The sequence below is a fragment of the Aspergillus chevalieri genome, chromosome 6, assembly GCF_016861735.1.
Source record: "Aspergillus chevalieri M1 DNA, chromosome 6, nearly complete sequence".
NCBI lineage: Eukaryota > Fungi > Ascomycota > Eurotiomycetes > Eurotiales > Aspergillaceae > Aspergillus > Aspergillus chevalieri.
The window spans coordinates 2898358-2916262 of record NC_057367.1 but is presented as its reverse complement, the minus strand read 5'-3'; the positions used below and the strand labels follow the sequence as shown (position 1 = coordinate 2916262).

At 50.3% G+C, this 17905-nt stretch overlaps 5 protein-coding genes across 5 annotated transcripts; 4 read left to right on the top strand and 1 right to left on the bottom strand.

Annotated features, from left to right (window-relative positions):
- Positions 1–667: 667 nt before the first annotated feature.
- On the top strand, positions 668–3239 carry ACHE_61024A (beta-glucosidase; the record flags this gene model as incomplete). Its single annotated transcript, XM_043282263.1, has 6 exons — positions 668–788; positions 843–1036; positions 1087–1139; positions 1192–1414; positions 1477–1889; positions 1940–3239. The coding sequence occupies 6 exons, from the start codon at positions 668–670 to the stop codon at positions 3237–3239; spliced, it is 2304 nt and encodes a 767-aa protein (XP_043139660.1).
- An 827-nt stretch (positions 3240–4066) lies between these two features.
- On the top strand, positions 4067–5348 carry ACHE_61023A (uncharacterized protein; the record flags this gene model as incomplete). Its single annotated transcript, XM_043282262.1, has 2 exons — positions 4067–5190; positions 5246–5348. The coding sequence occupies 2 exons, from the start codon at positions 4067–4069 to the stop codon at positions 5346–5348; spliced, it is 1227 nt and encodes a 408-aa protein (XP_043139659.1).
- A 1044-nt stretch (positions 5349–6392) lies between these two features.
- ACHE_61022S (cytochrome P450) lies at positions 6393–7961 on the bottom strand (the record flags this gene model as incomplete). The annotated part of the gene is made up of 1 exon (XM_043282261.1): positions 6393–7961. One exon carries the CDS (start codon positions 7959–7961, stop codon positions 6393–6395), a length of 1569 nt encoding a protein of 522 aa, XP_043139658.1.
- Positions 7962–9106: 1145 nt separating this feature from the next.
- ACHE_61021A (non-ribosomal peptide synthetase) lies at positions 9107–15741 on the top strand (the record flags this gene model as incomplete). The annotated part of the gene is made up of 5 exons (XM_043282260.1): positions 9107–9719; positions 9776–12790; positions 12865–13142; positions 13198–13287; positions 13360–15741. 5 exons carry the CDS (start codon positions 9107–9109, stop codon positions 15739–15741), a joined length of 6378 nt encoding a protein of 2125 aa, XP_043139657.1.
- A 1005-nt stretch (positions 15742–16746) lies between these two features.
- On the top strand, positions 16747–17664 carry ACHE_61020A (uncharacterized protein; the record flags this gene model as incomplete). Its single annotated transcript, XM_043282259.1, has 4 exons — positions 16747–16926; positions 16985–17095; positions 17150–17234; positions 17282–17664. 4 exons carry the CDS (start codon positions 16747–16749, stop codon positions 17662–17664), a joined length of 759 nt encoding a protein of 252 aa, XP_043139656.1.
- Between the last annotated feature and the right edge of the window lie 241 nt (positions 17665–17905).

The following is a 17905-nucleotide window of genomic DNA, read 5'->3' as shown; positions in this document are numbered from 1 at the left end:
ATCAATGAGAAATAATCTCATCCCGCATCGAAAGTCATCTCCATAATGATACAGGAGTGGGGAAACAAACCACTCCGGTAAACAGAGGGAAAGAGTCTTCGGTAGTTGATTATGGTCACCAGACGCTTTGGCTATCGGAGTTCCTCCGGCCAAGAACCGTCGGCCACTACGAGCGACGGTGTGTTTTTAGCTTGCTTTCAGATATCATCCCACATAACTTTACCCCAGATTGACCCCAGATGTGTGGGGCCTCGCGTGGTGTGGGGATACACGTTTCGGAACTTTGCTCACAATATGGAGATTGCATGACGGATGCAACCATATCCAGAGGAACCGTCTTGCAAAGTCCAATAATACGCCGGGAAGACACCGAATTGCCTTTCTGGACGGCTATATCCGACTGCCATGCCTTGGCCTCGGGCTGGCTTGCTGATATGTTATGAATCGTGGACGCTCAGGGCACCACCCATACTCCCCTTTCCTTTCACTTGTCCATCAAAGCCCCGAAGATTAGCCGGTTCCCAGACGTATTGAAATACAAGGGAGATGAATTAGAGTGAAAGCAGTCGAACGGACCGGGATCTCCAAAGGCATCGAAGAGTATAAAGAGGGCATCTTGGCCTGCTTTGGAAGGAGGGAAACCGTCCACAACAGCAGCCTTTCCAAGATGGTCCGATCCAGCATTACCGGCTTACTCGGTGGTCTTATCCTATCTTCTGCCGTCGGGGCAGAGAATATCACGAGCGACACTCACTTCTATGGCGAGTCGCCGCCGGTCTACCCCTCTCGTATGTACAGCGCTCTCGACTTTTTTAGTCATAGTCACTGACCAAGAAGTATAGCGGAGGCCACGGGAACCGGACCTTGGGCCATTGCTTACGGGAAGGCCCGCGATTTTGTAGCGGACTTAACGGTGGAAGAGAAGGTTAACTTGACAGCCGGTATCACGGCTGACAGTTCCTGCTCGGGTATTATTCCCGCCATCCCTCGCGTGGGATTTCCCGGATTATGTGTGACGGATGCCGGAAATGGTGTTGTATGTTGGGCCTTAGCGTGGATCTTTCTCCCTTTACTGACCTTATCCAGAGAGGTACGGACTTTGTCAATGCTTGGTCAAGTGGGATACATGTTGGTGCAAGGTATTTCTCACTTACCCATAGATATGTGCATGTAGTGTACTGACTTCTATAGTTGGAATAAGAAACTGGCCAGACAACGGGCTGTCCATCTGGGCTACGAGTATCGTCGAAAAGGTGTTAATGTCGCCCTTGGCCCTGTGGTGGGCCCTATCGGACGAGTAGCAGAGGGCGGCCGTAATTGGGAGGGTTTCTCGGCGGACCCTTATCAAAGCGGAGTGCTTGTCTATGAATCCGTTGAGGGAATACAATCGACTGGTGTCGGGGCGTGCACCAAGGTGAGTTCCCTCTGGCACTGGGAGACACTGAGATCTGATCTGACAAATAATTGCCTTTACAGCACTTCATTGCCAATGAGCAAGAAACCAACCGTAACCCCGAAACCGATGATCAGGGAGAATATGTGGAGTCTGTCTCGTCTAACATCGATGACAAGACGATGCATGAGCTGTATCTCTGGCCTTTCCAGGACGCCGTACTCGCTGGAAGTGCTTCGATCATGTGCTCGTATCAGCGCATTAACAACTCGTATGGATGCCAGAACAGCAAGACCCTCAACGGCTTGCTCAAGGAAGAGCTAGGCTTTCAGGGATACGTGATGACGGACTGGTATGCCCAACACGGAGGCATCGCCTCGGCAAACGCTGGTTTGGACATGGCGATGCCGTACAGTGACTTCTGGAACTCTAACCTTACAGACGCCATTGCTAATGGCACAATGGAGGCCTCTAGACTGGACGACATGGCTACTAGGTAAGTTCCGTACTTGATTCAATATATGTACGTGCCGCTAACTAGTCCAGGATTATCGCAACTTGGTATCACCTTGGTCAGGACACTTACTTCCCAGACCCAGGAGTGGGGATGCCCAAGGATGTCGCAGCTGAGCATCAACGTGTCATTGCTACCTCCCCGGATTCCAAGGGTACGCTCCTGCAGAGCGCCACCGAGGGGCACGTTTTGGTCAAGAACACTAACGGCGCTCTTCCATTGAAGTCCCCGCGTCTCGTGTCGGTGTTTGGATATGATGCCAAGGGCCCAGACGCTCTGCAGTTCAACACCATCAACTTCCAGTCATCTTACCCGGCCATTCAAAAGAACCACACCTTGTGGGTAGGTGGTGGGTCTGGAGAGAATTCACCCGCCTACGTTGACGCGCCCATTGACGCTTTGCAACGACAGGCGTACGAGGATGGAAGCTCACTATTATGGAACTTTGATTCGATTGATCCCCAACTTGATCCGACGAGTGATGTCTGTCTGGTTTTCATCAACAGCTATGCCACCGAGAGCCAGGATCGCCCCGGACTCACCGACGAATACAGTGACACTCTCGTGACCAATGTAGCTAACAAATGCAACAATACCGTGGTTGTCTTGCATAATGCTGGTATTCGCCTCGTGGATGCTTGGGTTGATCATGAGAATGTCACAGCTGTGATTTTCGCCCATCTCCCCGGACAAGACACTGGCCGGGCTGTTGTTGATTTGCTGTACGGCCGGGCGAATCCCTCAGGACGACTGCCCTACACAGTTGCTCGCAAAGCTGAGGACTATGGGTCATTGTTGCAACCTTCGCAGCGCGAGGGCGATTACTGGCTCTTTCCGCAGTCCAACTTCAGCGAAGGCGTGCTTATCGACTACCGTGCTTTCGATGCCCAGAACATCACACCCCGCTATGAATTTGGATACGGTCTGTCGTACACGATATTCGACTATTCGGACCTGCAAACGCGACGGTCAAATGTCTCGACCACGGCTTACCCCCCGAAAGCAAGCATCGAACAAGGTGGAAACCCCCGTCTATGGGATGAGATCCTGACTGTGTCCGCGAAGGTCTCGAACACTGGTGTGGTGGACGGAGACGAGGTTCCCCAGTTGTACCTCGGTATTCCCAATGGTCCCGTCCGTCAGCTGAGAGGATTCGACAAATTGCGAATCGTGGCAGGGGAATCGGCACCAGTGGCCTTCCCGCTAACACGCCGAGATCTGAGTGTCTGGGATGTCTCTGCACAACAGTGGCATTTGCAGGAGGGAGAGTATAAGGTGTATGTCGGAAGGTCGAGCAGAGATTTGCCTTTGAGTGGAACATTCAGCATTTAGATGACACCCTAACTGGGAATGTGAGACTTTGATGACTTAGGATTGCAAATATAACTCTACAGGCTTAGTGACGCTGTGAAATGAACATTTTTACGTACCTAATTCTCTGAACTTTGTGGATTTCTCCACGTCCAAGTCGGTATCTATTGCCATTCTGGAGGCAAAGAGGTTTGACACCAATATTTCCCCCATCTCTTCCACAACTCCTTTCGCATTAGCACACATCAACGAAGAAAGTTCGCTCAGTTCCATGTTGAACAAGCCATGCAAGGATACATACGACGGCCACAGAAGATAGACACATACCCCAGATCCCGGTCCACGAGTACGCGGTACCTCTTGCAAGTTACACGCCGATCAGTCTATACGAGCTCGAGTGTATCCATGCGGCTATGACAAGGTCACCGATACGGAGGATTCGATGAGCTCCGCATTGGGTGACTGCCTGTTTTACCATCGACACACAGTTACTTTGATAATGTGTACAGGGGCACTTTGGAGCGTGGCCCAACAATTGATTGCCAGATCACAACCCGATGTTCCGGGCTGAGTGAGGTGGTTAGCAAACATCTGAGTCGGAGCGGAAGACAAAGATGAATCATATTCTAAACATGTCGGTGCCCGGATAGCCTTACAGCAACGTTAGATTGGTCAGATTTGAAATAGGTGTTACAGTCGTATCAAATGATTGAGCTCTAACCCCCCTCGAGTCTCCAGCGATATCATCTATAATTCCTCCATTGCATCTTCATACCTTCTCTTCGTGATCGCTTCTTCATTCTCCTATTCCCAAATTCCGACCATCAGTGCCGCCGATATTTTCCACAATGCAGCCTTTCCACACCCTCTCCCGAATCCTTCCCTTCCCGGATGCGACCCAAAAGGCGTGGTGGGATAAGTTAGCTCCCATGCTTTTGAAGGCTATGCAAGCTCAAGGATACGATACCGAGGCCCAGTATGCTCAGCTGGGCATGGTATACAAATGTGTCCTGCCGTACCTCGGACAATATCCAACCGTCGAGAACGATGCTACCCGCTGGAAGAGCTTCTTATGCCCATACGGCATCCCCATTGAGCCAAGCCTGAACATCTCGCAAGGCATTCTACGTTACGCATTTGAGCCTATTGGCCCCGATGTCGGTACTGACAAGGATCCTCAGAACATGAACGTCATTCAAGACTGCTTGAAGGGGTTAACGGACCATGATGACCGCATCGATACTACTTTGTATGCCCAGTTTGCCTCGCGGTTATTGCTCACCGAAGAGGAATCGCAGCGGGCGGCCGCCACAGGGCAGTTCACCTTCAAGCCTGGGCAGGGCATGCATGGGTATGCAGTAGACATGAAAGGCTCACAGCCCATGGTCAAGGGCTATTTTTGCGTTGGCATCAAGTCAGCTGTGACGGGGATCCCGACTGGGAAATTGATGCTCGATGCAGTCCGGGAAGTCGACACTGAAGGCAGAATTACTGAGCCATTGGACAAGCTGGAGGATTACTACGGCAATGCCTTGGGAAACTTGAGATTATGCTTCATGAGCGTTGACATGATCGATCCGCAGGATGCTCGCACTAAATTGTATGGTCTCCAACAAGAGGTTTCCTTCGAAGGACTCGAGGATCTCTGGACATTGGGTGGCCGTATCAATACCCCGACAAATCAAGAGGGCCTACAGCTGCTCCGAGAGTTGTGGGATTTGCTGCAAATTCCCCCTGGAGTGCGAGATATCGACGTTGACCACTGCTCAGTGGGCCAACCGCCCAAGTATTTGCTGCCCAGCTTGGTCAACTGGACGTTCTTGCCCGGCCATTCGGATCCCATGCCTCAGGTCTATGTGGTACCGTTTGGCCTGCCGGATGCGCACATTTCGGACGCTTTGGTTACCTTTTTTGAGAGACGTGGATGGACAGATCTGGCGAGGAACTACAAGAGCAATCTGGCATCGTATTTGTAAGTCCTCATGATTCTTTTTGCAAGGAAGAGTTACTAACCTCCTTTATTATAGCCCAGACGTCGACTTTTCGCAGTCCCGCCACGTCCAGGAGGCCATTTCATTTTCGTTCCGGAAAGGCAAGCCATATCTGAGCGTCTACATGTCCCTGTTTTAGGATGTGTTCAGGCTTGATTCAATCATCTGGAGTGTCGTGGTAGCCGTTGAGTTAGTCGATGTCTATAATCTTGGGATTTCCCAAAACGAGATCTGCACTGAGCATTGGTCGTGATGTTCATTTTCTTAGTGTTGCGGGTTTTATCTTGCTGTTTTACGAAATATCAATTTTCCAAATTTCGTTGCTATACACGTCGGGAATAGTAGTCATTTCACTGCTAAGATTCTCTTATACCTCTCTCTTTTTTCAAACCATCAACGACCTACGGTCATCGAACATGAGCCAGATCTTCCCCTCCCTGAGACATCCTTTCCTGAGTACATGATCCCTATACAACACATTGGATATCATAACCTGACAATCCTATTGTAAAAGCTCGCTTTGGAAGCCGAAGGAAGCATTGGGTCCAGCCTAGCCCACTTATTTACTAATTCATTACCCCCTCTCCCTCCCTTTTCGCGCTGACAGAACGTACGCTGACCAGTCCGGTATCTCGCAGACCGTAATGGTGGGGCTTTTGCCGGCCAAATCTGACAGAAGGTCAGAAATCTTGGAGTCCACGGCATTCGATGCACATCCTCAACACAGACCTGCCAGCACCGGAAGGAACAAATCCCGATCTGTCAGAAATTCGAGTAACACGGAACCAAGGTACCATGCATTGTACAACGAGGCTATTAGCCACAAGACTTGGACTCGCCATAGTAAGACTATTGCCGGGCAATCCGTAAATCTGACAGAACTGCCAAGAAACAACACACCACAAGTGTAACGTGGCTGCAGCCGGACCCCTGAGTAATGTCGTACATGTACAGCCGGCACTACGACATACGAGCAGCGGCTACAGTGGCGTTGCTGAAGCTTTCGAATTGGAGGGTAGTGATGCTCCTAAAATAATATTGAATTGCAATTTCTGTTCCTTGACACTCGAAGAGAAACTAATTGAGGTAACTGTAGAGTGATAAAGCATAGAAGTAATTTACGTTTAGCGGTGTAAGCAACAAGTAAGATAAGGAACAGCTGTACAACGTGGTCACACAAGGCTTATGCCTCTGATGTCAGCTCGTTCTCAACCTCCCGCAGAATGGCATAACTCTCCTTCGGAGCGATCTCCCATTCCTTCTCAATCAGCGCCTTTCGCTGTGCATCCCGGGCAGTAAATGTAGCGTCGAACTCCGGAATAGGAGAAAGGAAGGCTCCGGCCGATGGATTCCGGAGCATGTCCTCGACCTCCACTGGAGATGCAGTCCGGATGTTGAAGGCCCAAAGCAACCTAGCAGTCGAAATGAAAAGACTGTCCTGTGCAAAGTATCGTCCTGGACAACCACGTTGACCAAACCCGAATGTGGAAAAAGGCAGGTCTGGGTTCGCAATCCATCGCTCTGGAAGGAAGGAAAACGGTTCCGGGAAGACGTCTTCATTGTAATCTAGAGCCCATTGATTTACCAAGACTGTGGCGCCCTTTGGAATGAGATAGCCGTTGTACTCTACATCACGGATACTTTCACGTGGTGCGCCCAGAGGTGCGAACGGCCTCCACCGTAAGGCTTCTTTGACAAAGGCGTCGATGTAAGGGAGATTGCGTACATCTGCTGCTGCGGGCAAACGGTCCGCTCCGACGACCTTGTCCAGTTCTTCCTGCGCCTTGGCAGCTTTCTCCGGATATAACGCTGCAACCAAGACAATGATACGCAAAATTTGCTGCGATGTCAAAGATGCCTCGTAGAGTGTACCCAGTGTATATGAAACCTCAAGTTCCGACATTGGACGAGCCACCTTGTGTTTTGAAACCTCTTTAGCCCAAGTCCAGGCCGGTGCATTGATTCCCTCACGGAGTCTGTCCACGAATGTCTTATTGAATTGCTCGCAGATACGGTCACACATCTCCTTCCAAGGAGTAAGGAATGACGGCAGATATTGTAGAAGAGGAATGTATTCCACGAGCTGGCCTGTTGCTCGGAATGAAGCCTCGCCAGCTTCTGACTTGACTCGCACCAATTCTTCCATTCCCCGAATTTCTGGATCATCCGGGTACTGGACGCGCTTGCCGTAAGCTAATGTCATGAATAAGCTAGCAACCATCCGCTTAAAGCATGAACTGAAGTCGTCGGTTTTGAGAAGCTCTGCCAGTAGTTGTTTGGTCTCGACGTCGCGGAGTGCCGTGTACCTCTGCGTCATCCACGGCCGCAAGACGGAGGCCTGCAGCGAGCGGTGATCTCGCCAGCGTTTGCCGTACTCCATTCCGGAGGAATTCATTCCTCCAGAGAGACGATTAAACATGACGAGTTGTGGCCGAGAGCTATAAATGGTACTCTTCTTCTCCATCAGGTCATTCGCAACCTGATGGGAGCTCAGAATGATCGTCGTGGTTAAGCCCAGAGAAAGTGTCATTACTGGCCCGTATTCGTCGCTCCATTCTTTGTATTTTTCCCACGGGTTGACAGCCGGTGTTTGAAGACTGTTACCGATTAAAGGAAGGCCTCGGGGCCCGGGAGGGAGAGGAAGGCGTTGTTTGGAAGAACGAGATTTGAGCCAAAAGAATGTGCCAATGTATACGGCAACAACTGCCCATGACAGGGCAGCAGGTGAGACTGATTGCACGAGCTCTCTCATTCTGGTGAAAATAATCGGGGAGTCCCACATAGCGTTGGCAGTTGGTTCAGCTGTCAGCAAATAAATGGATATATTATCAGTTTCGAGTCGACACTGCAGAGTAAAGGAGCCCTGAAAATATTAAACATTTTGTCAGCTTGAAAATTGCCGCAGTGAATTCGCCTTGGCAATGACGATGATTATTTCAAACGAGACCACATGCAACGATATCCAGGATGCAAAGCCAGGGACATACGTCGCCACAGATTCTGATGCGCTGAAAGCAGATTACGATCGAGACGATTCGGCCTTTAGAAGCCTCAGCTGGTGGAAACTGAGACGGCTTTAAAAAGTGACCGGGTAGTCCCATCGCATCGGACGATGTTGCTTTGGTGCCGTAAGGTGATAGGTTAAGACCAGACAAAACCAACGAATACACTCGGTACAGAAATCCTGGCTTCAGTTGCACCTGTGGCACAGAAGTCTAGGTGTCCTAGCCATCGTCAAGGATTGCTTGGATCTGCAGACTCTGACATAATAGCCAAGCGTCCAGTTCTCGTCGAGAGCTAAATAACTAATATGGGCCATCTCATCGAAGATGCCATTCAGCTAGCCCAGGGAAATTGCACATGTAAGAGTTAATTGGGAACCACTGTGATGCGAAGATAGGTAAAACGAAAAGAGATTCTGGGAATACTCAATGAGACCGGGGACTAATAAAGCGACCCACAAGTAAACATTCAGTCAGAGCTGAGAGCGTGGAAAAACCACTGTTTGATGTCATCACCATCCCCGTACAGCAATCCCCAAACTGGACAATAATATTTCTGAAGAGGCCCACTGTTACACTATTCTATGGCATCATACACACAGGATCACAAACAGCAACCTCAGCTCGGGTGTTTTCCAAATGCAACCAGTGGGAATTGTAGTTTCTTTACCGCCAGCTGAATGCCATACGGAGCCGCGGGTTCCGTCGAATTGGGCATCCAACATGACGAACTGTAATGACACGGCGTACAAAAGAAGGACCGTCAGGCCAAGCGCAGGAGCCATCGAGGGTTCTTGTCGTCGAGTCCGTTGTAGAGGAACTCGTGAATTACCCTCTTTTGTCCATTTAGACCCGTTGCCTATAGTTGAATGTCTCCTCCGTTGCAACTTGATGCATGATGGGCTCCATCGAATCCGACTCTGTCCTCTCTTTCTTCAGTCAACAGTGTTTTCAGCACCCAGACAACACTGCTATCGACGATGGGCCAAACGGCAACCTTTCCTACAGCCAGCTCGACCAACAATCTTCCACACTCGCCCATTACCTACGGCAAAATGGCATCAAGACAGGCCAGGTGGTTCCGCTCCTAACAACCTCCCGTCTGGAAATGGTCATTGCGGTTTTGGGTATCCTCAAAGCCGGTGGCGTCTATGTGCCCGTTGATATTGATCAATGGCCTGCGGACCGCATTAACTATGTGTTGGGCCGTACATGTTCGGGCCTTGTGGTCTATACAGGTGACCATATCCCTTCCGGTATTAATCTCGAGGAAAAGTGTCGCATTGTTCAGGTTCAGATTCGGCTTGAAAATGAACTCAAAGCACAATATGAGCCCAATCCAAGGCCCCGGTTGATGTGTATCATCTTCACCTCTGGCACTACCGACAAACCAAAAGGCGTCATGGTTCCACATACCTCCGTTGCTCGGTTTGTAACATCACCGGGCTTCAACTATGATATAGTGCCGGGAGACCGGGTCTTGTTGGTACTTTCGGTAGCATTCGATGGTATGTTCGAATAGCCCATTCTCATTGAAATGGCGAAACTAATACGGAATCATTAGCATGCATGGGTACCTTGTTCAACACGATTTGTAACGGAGGAACAGTGATCCTGGCCAACAGATTAAACTTTCAGGAACGGTCTCGGCAATGCACGGTCCTTGTCGTGACGCCGTCGATTCTGGATGTGTTGAGCCCTCCTCAATCTCCATCAGATTACCCCCAACTTGAACGTATTTTCCTTGGTGGAGAGACTCCGTCACAGCAATTGCTAGAGGCATGGTCAGCTTTCAACGATGTGGCTCTGTGGATTGCCTATGGTCCGACCGAAGCTACCTGTGCAGTGTTGTGTGGTCGTCTACAAGCATCCAGTGAGACTGGCCAATTCCATCCTACGAGGCTAGGGCACAGCATCCCCGGCTCGAGTGTGCTATTGCTCACCGAGAAAATGGCAACAATCCAAGATAGCAACATGGAAGGGGAAATATGCATCGAAGGTCCATGTTTGACGGATGGGTATTGGCAGGATGAGGAACGCACGAAGGATCGATTCATAGAATATCACGGACGACGTGTCTACCGCACCGGCGACCTCGGCCGATTCGTGACCACTGAAGATAACGAGACCGCCATAGAATTTTGTGGACGGCGTGATAGGGTTACCAAAATCCGAGGGTTTTTGGTTAATCTAGAGTTGGACGTCGACGCTGGTCTTCGACGTCTTGATCCGGACATTACCGCCGTTTTCTCCGTTGTGCTCGATAGAAAGCTATGCACAGCAGTCGTGCCATCCTCAGTTGATTGTCGCAATCTACAGGCAGCTTGGCGGCTGGTGGCCCCGCCCTACCTCGTGCCTGATAAGGTGGTTGCCCTCGATGACCTCCCGCTGACGGCAAACGGAAAATTCGATCCTCGGCAAGTTATCAGCATTTTGCGGGATGCATTGCAAAAAGATGTGGCCATGCAGAATGGTACATCGCACAATAATGGTGCCGCCAATGATCGAAAGCAGTACAACTGGCGTTCAGACCCTTTAACGATTGACCAGACGATCATCAAAGGTCTTCAACAGGTCTTAGGAATCTCTCAGGCCGAAATCAATATGGAGGACTCTGCCGTGTTCCAGGGCGTGCATTCATTGGCTGCAGCTAAATTGTCGACATTTTGCCGGCACCATGGATACAATGTCTCTGTTGAGAGCATCCTCACGGAGCCATCCCTTCACGCCTTAGTTGAGAAAAATCGCCACGAGACAGAAAATCGACCAGATAGCTCCGCATTCGCCACAAGAACACCGGAAGAAAGCTCTATGCCTACCCAAGGACCAGTGACGCCCTTACAGAAGCGGATGGTCCTCGACAGTATAGTGGAAGATCCTAGGGCTAATTGCCCCCAGCATATCTCTTGGTATAAGACGGAAGACATTGGAAGGCTCCGAGAGGCCTGGAAAACGGTGGTAACCCATGAGCCCATTTTTCAGACTACTTTTGAGCTGGACGAGACACAAGAGCCATCTCAGAGACTCATCGGTGCTGGACTCTTCATATGGGAAGAGACAACCGTTACCACACACGCAGCCATCAAAGAAAGCCTCAAATCTCTCCCTGCTGCCACCGGTTTAGGGTCACGATTCCGCGTGCTGCATTGCGTCGGATCGGAGTTCCCCCACAACGAGAGTATGTTTGTATGGGCGGTGCATCATGCGCTCATTGACGGTTACTCTGCTTCACTGGTGTTCGAAAAGGTCGACAAAGCGCTGCAAAATGAGCCCTTTGAATCCTCCCATCCTTTCATGCTTGCAGCTCAGGATATTGCTCAAATGCGGGATAAACTAGCACCTGAGGTTGACCATTTCTGGAAAGACCAAGAGGTACAGTATCCTGGGGCAGCGGGTGAACCTCTCATCCCGGACGCGTTGACGAACCAAAGCGGGGTGGACTTCGCTGAGCATGTCGTGAACGTTGGTATAGACAACCAACGCCTGCGCTTTGCGGCACAGCAGGCCCAGGCTACTCCGGCTGCCATCTTCTATGCAGCATGGGCGTTGCTGCTATCTAGTTACACGAATTCAGACACGGTGATCTTTGGGGCTGTATTCTCCGGAAGAAATCTTCCATTCTCATGGGCCCCGTGCATGGTCGGGCCGCTGCTCAATATTCTGCCCTTGCGGTGCCGTATCAAACGCGATATCGAATCGGCCGGTTTTGTTCGCGAGATTCACCAAACAATCCAGGATATCTCTCGATTTCAGGTTGCTGATCGTCCAAAAGATACACCACCGTTTGCGAGCACTTTGACCGTACAAGATTCTGGTCTTCGGTCTGGGACTACTGCTATCCCCTCGCTTCGCTCTCCAGAAGTCAGAGAGTCAAATTTGCTTCCACTCACGGTTGTAGTCGAAACTGACGGCCAAATCACCTTTCTGTATCGCACAGATCGGTTTTCTGAAAGCCACGTAAAGGACATGGCAGCCATTTACATGAGCTTACTCGATGCCTTTCTCGACCCGGGACGAAGTCTACAGCACTGTATGGATCGCCGGTTTCCAATTGAAATGAACCAGGCCATACTGCAAACAGGAAATATCGATTCTGAAGTCGCACGAGTTCCTTCTGTAGACGGGGGACACACTCTTTCCAGTCTCTTCGGTACGGTCGCTAGTCTGCACCCCACGCATGTCGCAGTTCAAAAAGGGTCACATTCAATTACCTACGCTACCTTGGTCCAATATGCAGCTCGTGTAGCTGCAGTAATTGAGAAAAGGACACAGCCGGGAGAAGTGGTAGCCATCCTGGCCGATAGATCAATCAATTGGATTGTCGGCATCATGGGGGCCACGGCTGCCAATACAGTGTATTGTCCGTTGGATTCATCATATCCGGCTGAGTATCGAGAAGACCTGCTTCGGCGCAGCCATGCCAAGTTATTCCTGGTTCCCAGCAAGTCACAACTCCCGACAGCCGATAGCGGAGTGGCAACCGTTTCCATCGAAGACATCCTAGCTAGCGATATAAAACCACTTTATCCATGGCGAAAGCAAACACCTAGCGATGGAGCATACATTTGCTTCACGTCAGGTTCAACAGGTGTTCCGAAAGGCAAGTATCTCAGCAACCTCTGTTTGCAATGTTACTAATGTATATCGTGATAGGCGTTCTTTGCCTGCATCAAGGAGTGGTTTCGCTGCAATCATCCTCTGAGGAAGGACGACTGCATAGTGAGCCTGGACGGCGTATCGCTCAGTTCATGTCAACTGGTTTCGATGTCTGCGTTCATGAGGTTTTCGCCAGTCTTTGCTACGGAGCCACACTAGTCTTGCGCAAGGACGATGATGACCCCTTTTCTCATCTTGCTGATGTGGATGTGGTGTCCATGAATGCTACTGTTGCTGGTTCGCTAGATCCTTCAGAGTATCCTGATTTGCACTATGTATGCTTTCCTTGTTCGCGCATATTTGATCAGGGGCTTACCAGATTTAAACCAGGTTTACCTCGCTGGGGAGCCAATCCCTCAAAGAACAGCAGACAAGTGGGCAGTAGGTCGGAAGCTGTACAATGCATACGGGCCTACAGAGGTGCGTACCATTCTTCTATCATTCAAGCTGTCTGGGACGGTATGTGCTGTGATACGTAACTGACCATTTCAGGCCACCATCATCGTCACGAGGACACTACTCCAGGCAGGCATTCCAGTTGCCATCGGCGAACCATTTCCTTCTGTAAGAGCATACATCCTTAACGACCGCAGGGAGCTTCAGCCGCCAAACACACTGGGCAATCTCTTTGTCGCGGGGGTACAAGTGAGCCACGGCTATCTCGACCTACCAGAGGCCACCGCCAATTCATACTTCCCTGATCCTTTTCTTCCTGAATCTTCTAACGAGCGCATGTACGACACCGGTGATATTGGATTCTGGGACACAGACGGGAAAATCCAGTGCTGTGGCCGTAAGGACCGTCAGGTCAAAGTACGCGGGTTCCGTATTAACCTCGACGGTATCTCCAACATGGCCACCCTCCGCATGCCTACAATTCGCCACGCTGCTGCTTTTGTCAAGGATGGTGCAGTTGTATTGTGCGTGGAACCGGAAGACGTGAATACGGACGAGCTGCGGGCCCGATTAAAGGATGCTCTGCCTCCGCATGCGATCCCGCGGACCATATATTCCATTGCACATATTCCGTTATCATTGAACGGGAAAATCGATGTCAAGCATTTGGCTGCTATGGAAGTTCGCAACGACACGGCGCTTACCAATGGAATTACTAAGGCAAATAAGCTGGATTCAGCCCAACAAACGAGCAGCAATGATCTGAGTAATGGTGTTTCCCATGCCTCGAGCGAAGCGCACCTTGAGAAGCTTATTATTAAAGAGTGGCAACAGCTTCTCGGCCTCGATCCATCGCAACCACTTTCTAGGTCGGATGACTTCGTCCTTCTCGGGGGAGATTCCATTCGACAACTCAACTTGGCGGCACGTCTCCGGTCGGTACTTGGGCTTCCAATCAAGGTTAAGGACATCATCCGGTCATCCACTTTGGGTGACTTGATCACCCTAGTTGCGCAGCAGCAAGAGCAGCAGGGGAAGAAGAATGTCCTTAACGGTACACCTGCTCACAATTCCGTGGATCGACCACTAGGATATAAGAAGCTCTCACCCCCAGAAATGGAATGGGCATGTAAGTATCGCCATTCGCAATCGCAGTCAACCTTCAATGTGCCTTATGTTGCACGGCTCTCGTCAGCAGTTGACTGGCAACGTCTCGCGAGCGCCTTAGAAACAGTCCTCAATCGCCATCGCGTGTTGAGATCGCGATTTGTTACGAAGGATGGAACTGGCGAACGTGTTTTGTCTGAACGTCCGATCAGTGTAAATCGGACGGTGCATGATGTCGACATTCAAGAGGTGATCAACCGGCCCTTTGAGTTCGACAGCAGTGAAGCCCTTATCCGCACGGTTATATCGCCATCTACACTGGTTCTGTGTATTTCGCATATCCTATGTGATCTAACTGCCATAAACACGCTGTTATATGAAGTTGCAGCTACCTATCGTGGATTGGCCTTACCTCCGGTGGTGCGTGAGTACTTTGATGTCACATGGCACCATACAGTCGACCCAGAGAAGCAACGATTCTGGGCAGAGTACCTACAAGGTCTTAGTTTCAAGCAACCAGATGAAGTCAAACAAGTCAATGGAGTCAACGGCTGTGATCACTCGAACGGTACGAAGATTCGCAAACCACGCTCGTACCGGGGAACCTCACGGACAACGAGTCTGTCCGACAGTCTGTATCGTCACCTTATTATATCCTCGACCAAGAATGGGTTCACATTCCACCAGTTTGGCATGGCCGTTGCCGGGCTCGTGCTGCATTTTCTGACTGGTCGAGACGACATTGTGCTTGGCTCCCCATTTGTCAATCGCCCTTCGTTCGAGGACCGACAGGTAATCGGCTTATTCCTGGAGCCATTGCCTGTTCGTATTTCCGTGAAGCACCAGAACGAGAATGATGGCGGACCTGGCGCTCGCGAGTTCGTGCAGAGCGTCCGACAATCCTCACAATCGGCGCTGGCACACAGCGTACCCTGGGCAGAATTGATGTCCCATCTGGGGCTCCCTTTCCCCTCCGCACAACCTCAAGTCTTTTCCTGCTGCGTCACTTTCCATGACGACCGGGGAACAGATCCACCTCTGGCGATAAATGGCGTGGAGGGACAATACATTTCAGCGGAGGGAGCGAAGTTCCCCTTGTTGTTCGAGTGGCAGGCAACCAGGGCTACCGGTCAACATGAGCAACTCACTGTGCGCCTTGAGTATGATACCGATTGGCTTTCCGCGGAGTTTATAGAGATTCTCGAGGCACTGTTGCTGGAGTGCTTCCGGATGTTGTTGGAGGAAGAGGGCAGCCGTCATGGCGAAGTGAAAGGACGGTTGGGAGAGGTGCTTCAGAGCGAAGCCACTCGTATCGGAGTTGCGGTGGATGAGATATACGAGACGGCGCGACAGTATCTAACGGTAATATAGATGGGTTGGCGTTGCTATGTACAATGGATGTTGGGTTCGTTGCGGTGGAGGAAGGAAGGTCCGTTTATCGGGAGGAAATCAGGTGATGATAAGATGAGATGTCCCGAATAGGTAATGCAACAACATCGCGCCTTTTCTACACAATAGAGGGAGGCAACTGATGAGTGCCGCTGATACTTTCTGCTCTATAGTTCGATAGTTTATATTACATACATTGTACGGTTTCTGGGCTGTTGTGAAGAATGCATTGTGTTCGGTGTGAAATAGCTAGTTATCTGTGATATTTGGACGGAAGACAATAGCATTCATCCTCAATTTCACTCTCATTAAATTGACATTTCACTTATAGCCACTGCGTAGTAGTAAAACCTGTGTATCCTACTAGTCTTGAAAGAGTATGAGATGAGATTAATCTTTACTCATACACAGGTCCATCGCTACAATCCCCCATACTATTTGGAATATCGGTCAAGAGAAATATGATCCATTGGCCAGGATCTGATACAATGCATTCAAACATGAAGTAACCAACATGACTGCAATAAAGCAAACTAGAATAAGCACCGGCGCATAAAAAAAATGGAATTCAAGCGGCTGAAAGGGCTGTACATTGGAGACAAGCCCGAAGGATGGATCTAGCTTCACTCAGCAAATTCTGAATTGGCCTACATTAAGTGCACCGGGATAGTTGAGGTTACAATATGCTAGGAGCTGAAAGGGGATCGTGGCGTGACCGACTCTGAACAATGCTCACGGACTTTTATCTTTTCTTGTACAACGCTAGCAAGACAAGCGAATCTTGCGAATATCTGTCCCCCTATTTCAGCGCTCATGTTAACGAACTGCAAATTGACTGGGTTCACCAAGTCTGCGAAAGCCTTGCTCTTTTCTAGTTCCACACTAGTTCGAAGCGTCCAACTCGGTACAATGGGGCTATCTCTGGTCTTGTCCTGCGGGGTCATTGCCGGAATCTCGGGGTTCCTTTTTGGGTATGACTCCGGAATCATGACCACAACTATCGCGCAGGAACAGTTTCTTCAACAATTCAAGCCCAAGGAGTCCATGGTCGGGACAATTGTCGCAATCATGCAAGCCGGAGGCTTCTTTGGCTGTCTGACGGCGGGCAAACTGTCAGATCTATGGGGACGAAAGAAAGCAATCATGTTTGGCTGTGTGTTTGTGGTGGTAAGCCTCTGAATTTTATTCCTCTTGGTGATCTCGATCTGAATACAAGGACGTATAGGTCGGCGGTGCTCTCCAAGCTGCGGCATATCACACCGCCATGCTCATTATCGGACGATTGGTCACTGGCTTCGGTGTTGGATCCCTGACCATGACCGTGCCTGTGTATCAGGTACGCTTCTCCGGACACGCATGTTGAAATTATTACTATGCTGACAATGACCAGGCGGAAATCTCACCACCTCGTTGGCGAGGGACCATCGTCGGCTGTCAGCAACTGATGCTAGCAATAGGAAGCGCCATTGCCAACTGTAAGAATTGATCGAAGATGACAAAAGAGAATTGCTAACATATCCAGGGACTGGGTATGGTTGCAGTTTCGTGAACTCCTCCTTCCAATGGCGCATGCCGCTTGCTCTACAGGCTCTCCCGGGAATTGTGCTTTTTTTTGGCTCCTGCTTTCTTCCCGAGTCACCACGGTGGCTTGTGGAACACGACGCGCTGGATGCTGCGTTACACGTAGTACAGCGCCTATATCCCGACAAACAGAACCTGGATTCGGCTTACGCCGAGTTCCAGGAAATTGTGGAGCAGATCAAACAAGAAAAAGCACAGACCTCGGAACGCAGTTACCTCCAGATCTTCCGGCGAAAGGCATGGAGGAAACGGCTCTTCCTAGGGGCCGGTATCTGGCTAATGCTGAATCTGACCGGGGTCAATGTACGTCTTTTGCCATTCTGACATCGGATCACATCTGACAGCCAGCACAGGTTATCAACTACTACTTGACACAGTTTTTCACTGCTCTCGGATATGAAGGTAGACGAGCAATTTTCCTGTCAGGAGTCTACGGCTCTGTTGGGGCCGCTACTACCTTCTTGGCCCTGTTCTTCGTACATCGCCTCAGCAGGAAAACTCCCCTGATGATGGCAAATATCTCACAAACAGCCACGTTGATAGTGATGGCAGGACTCACAGCGGC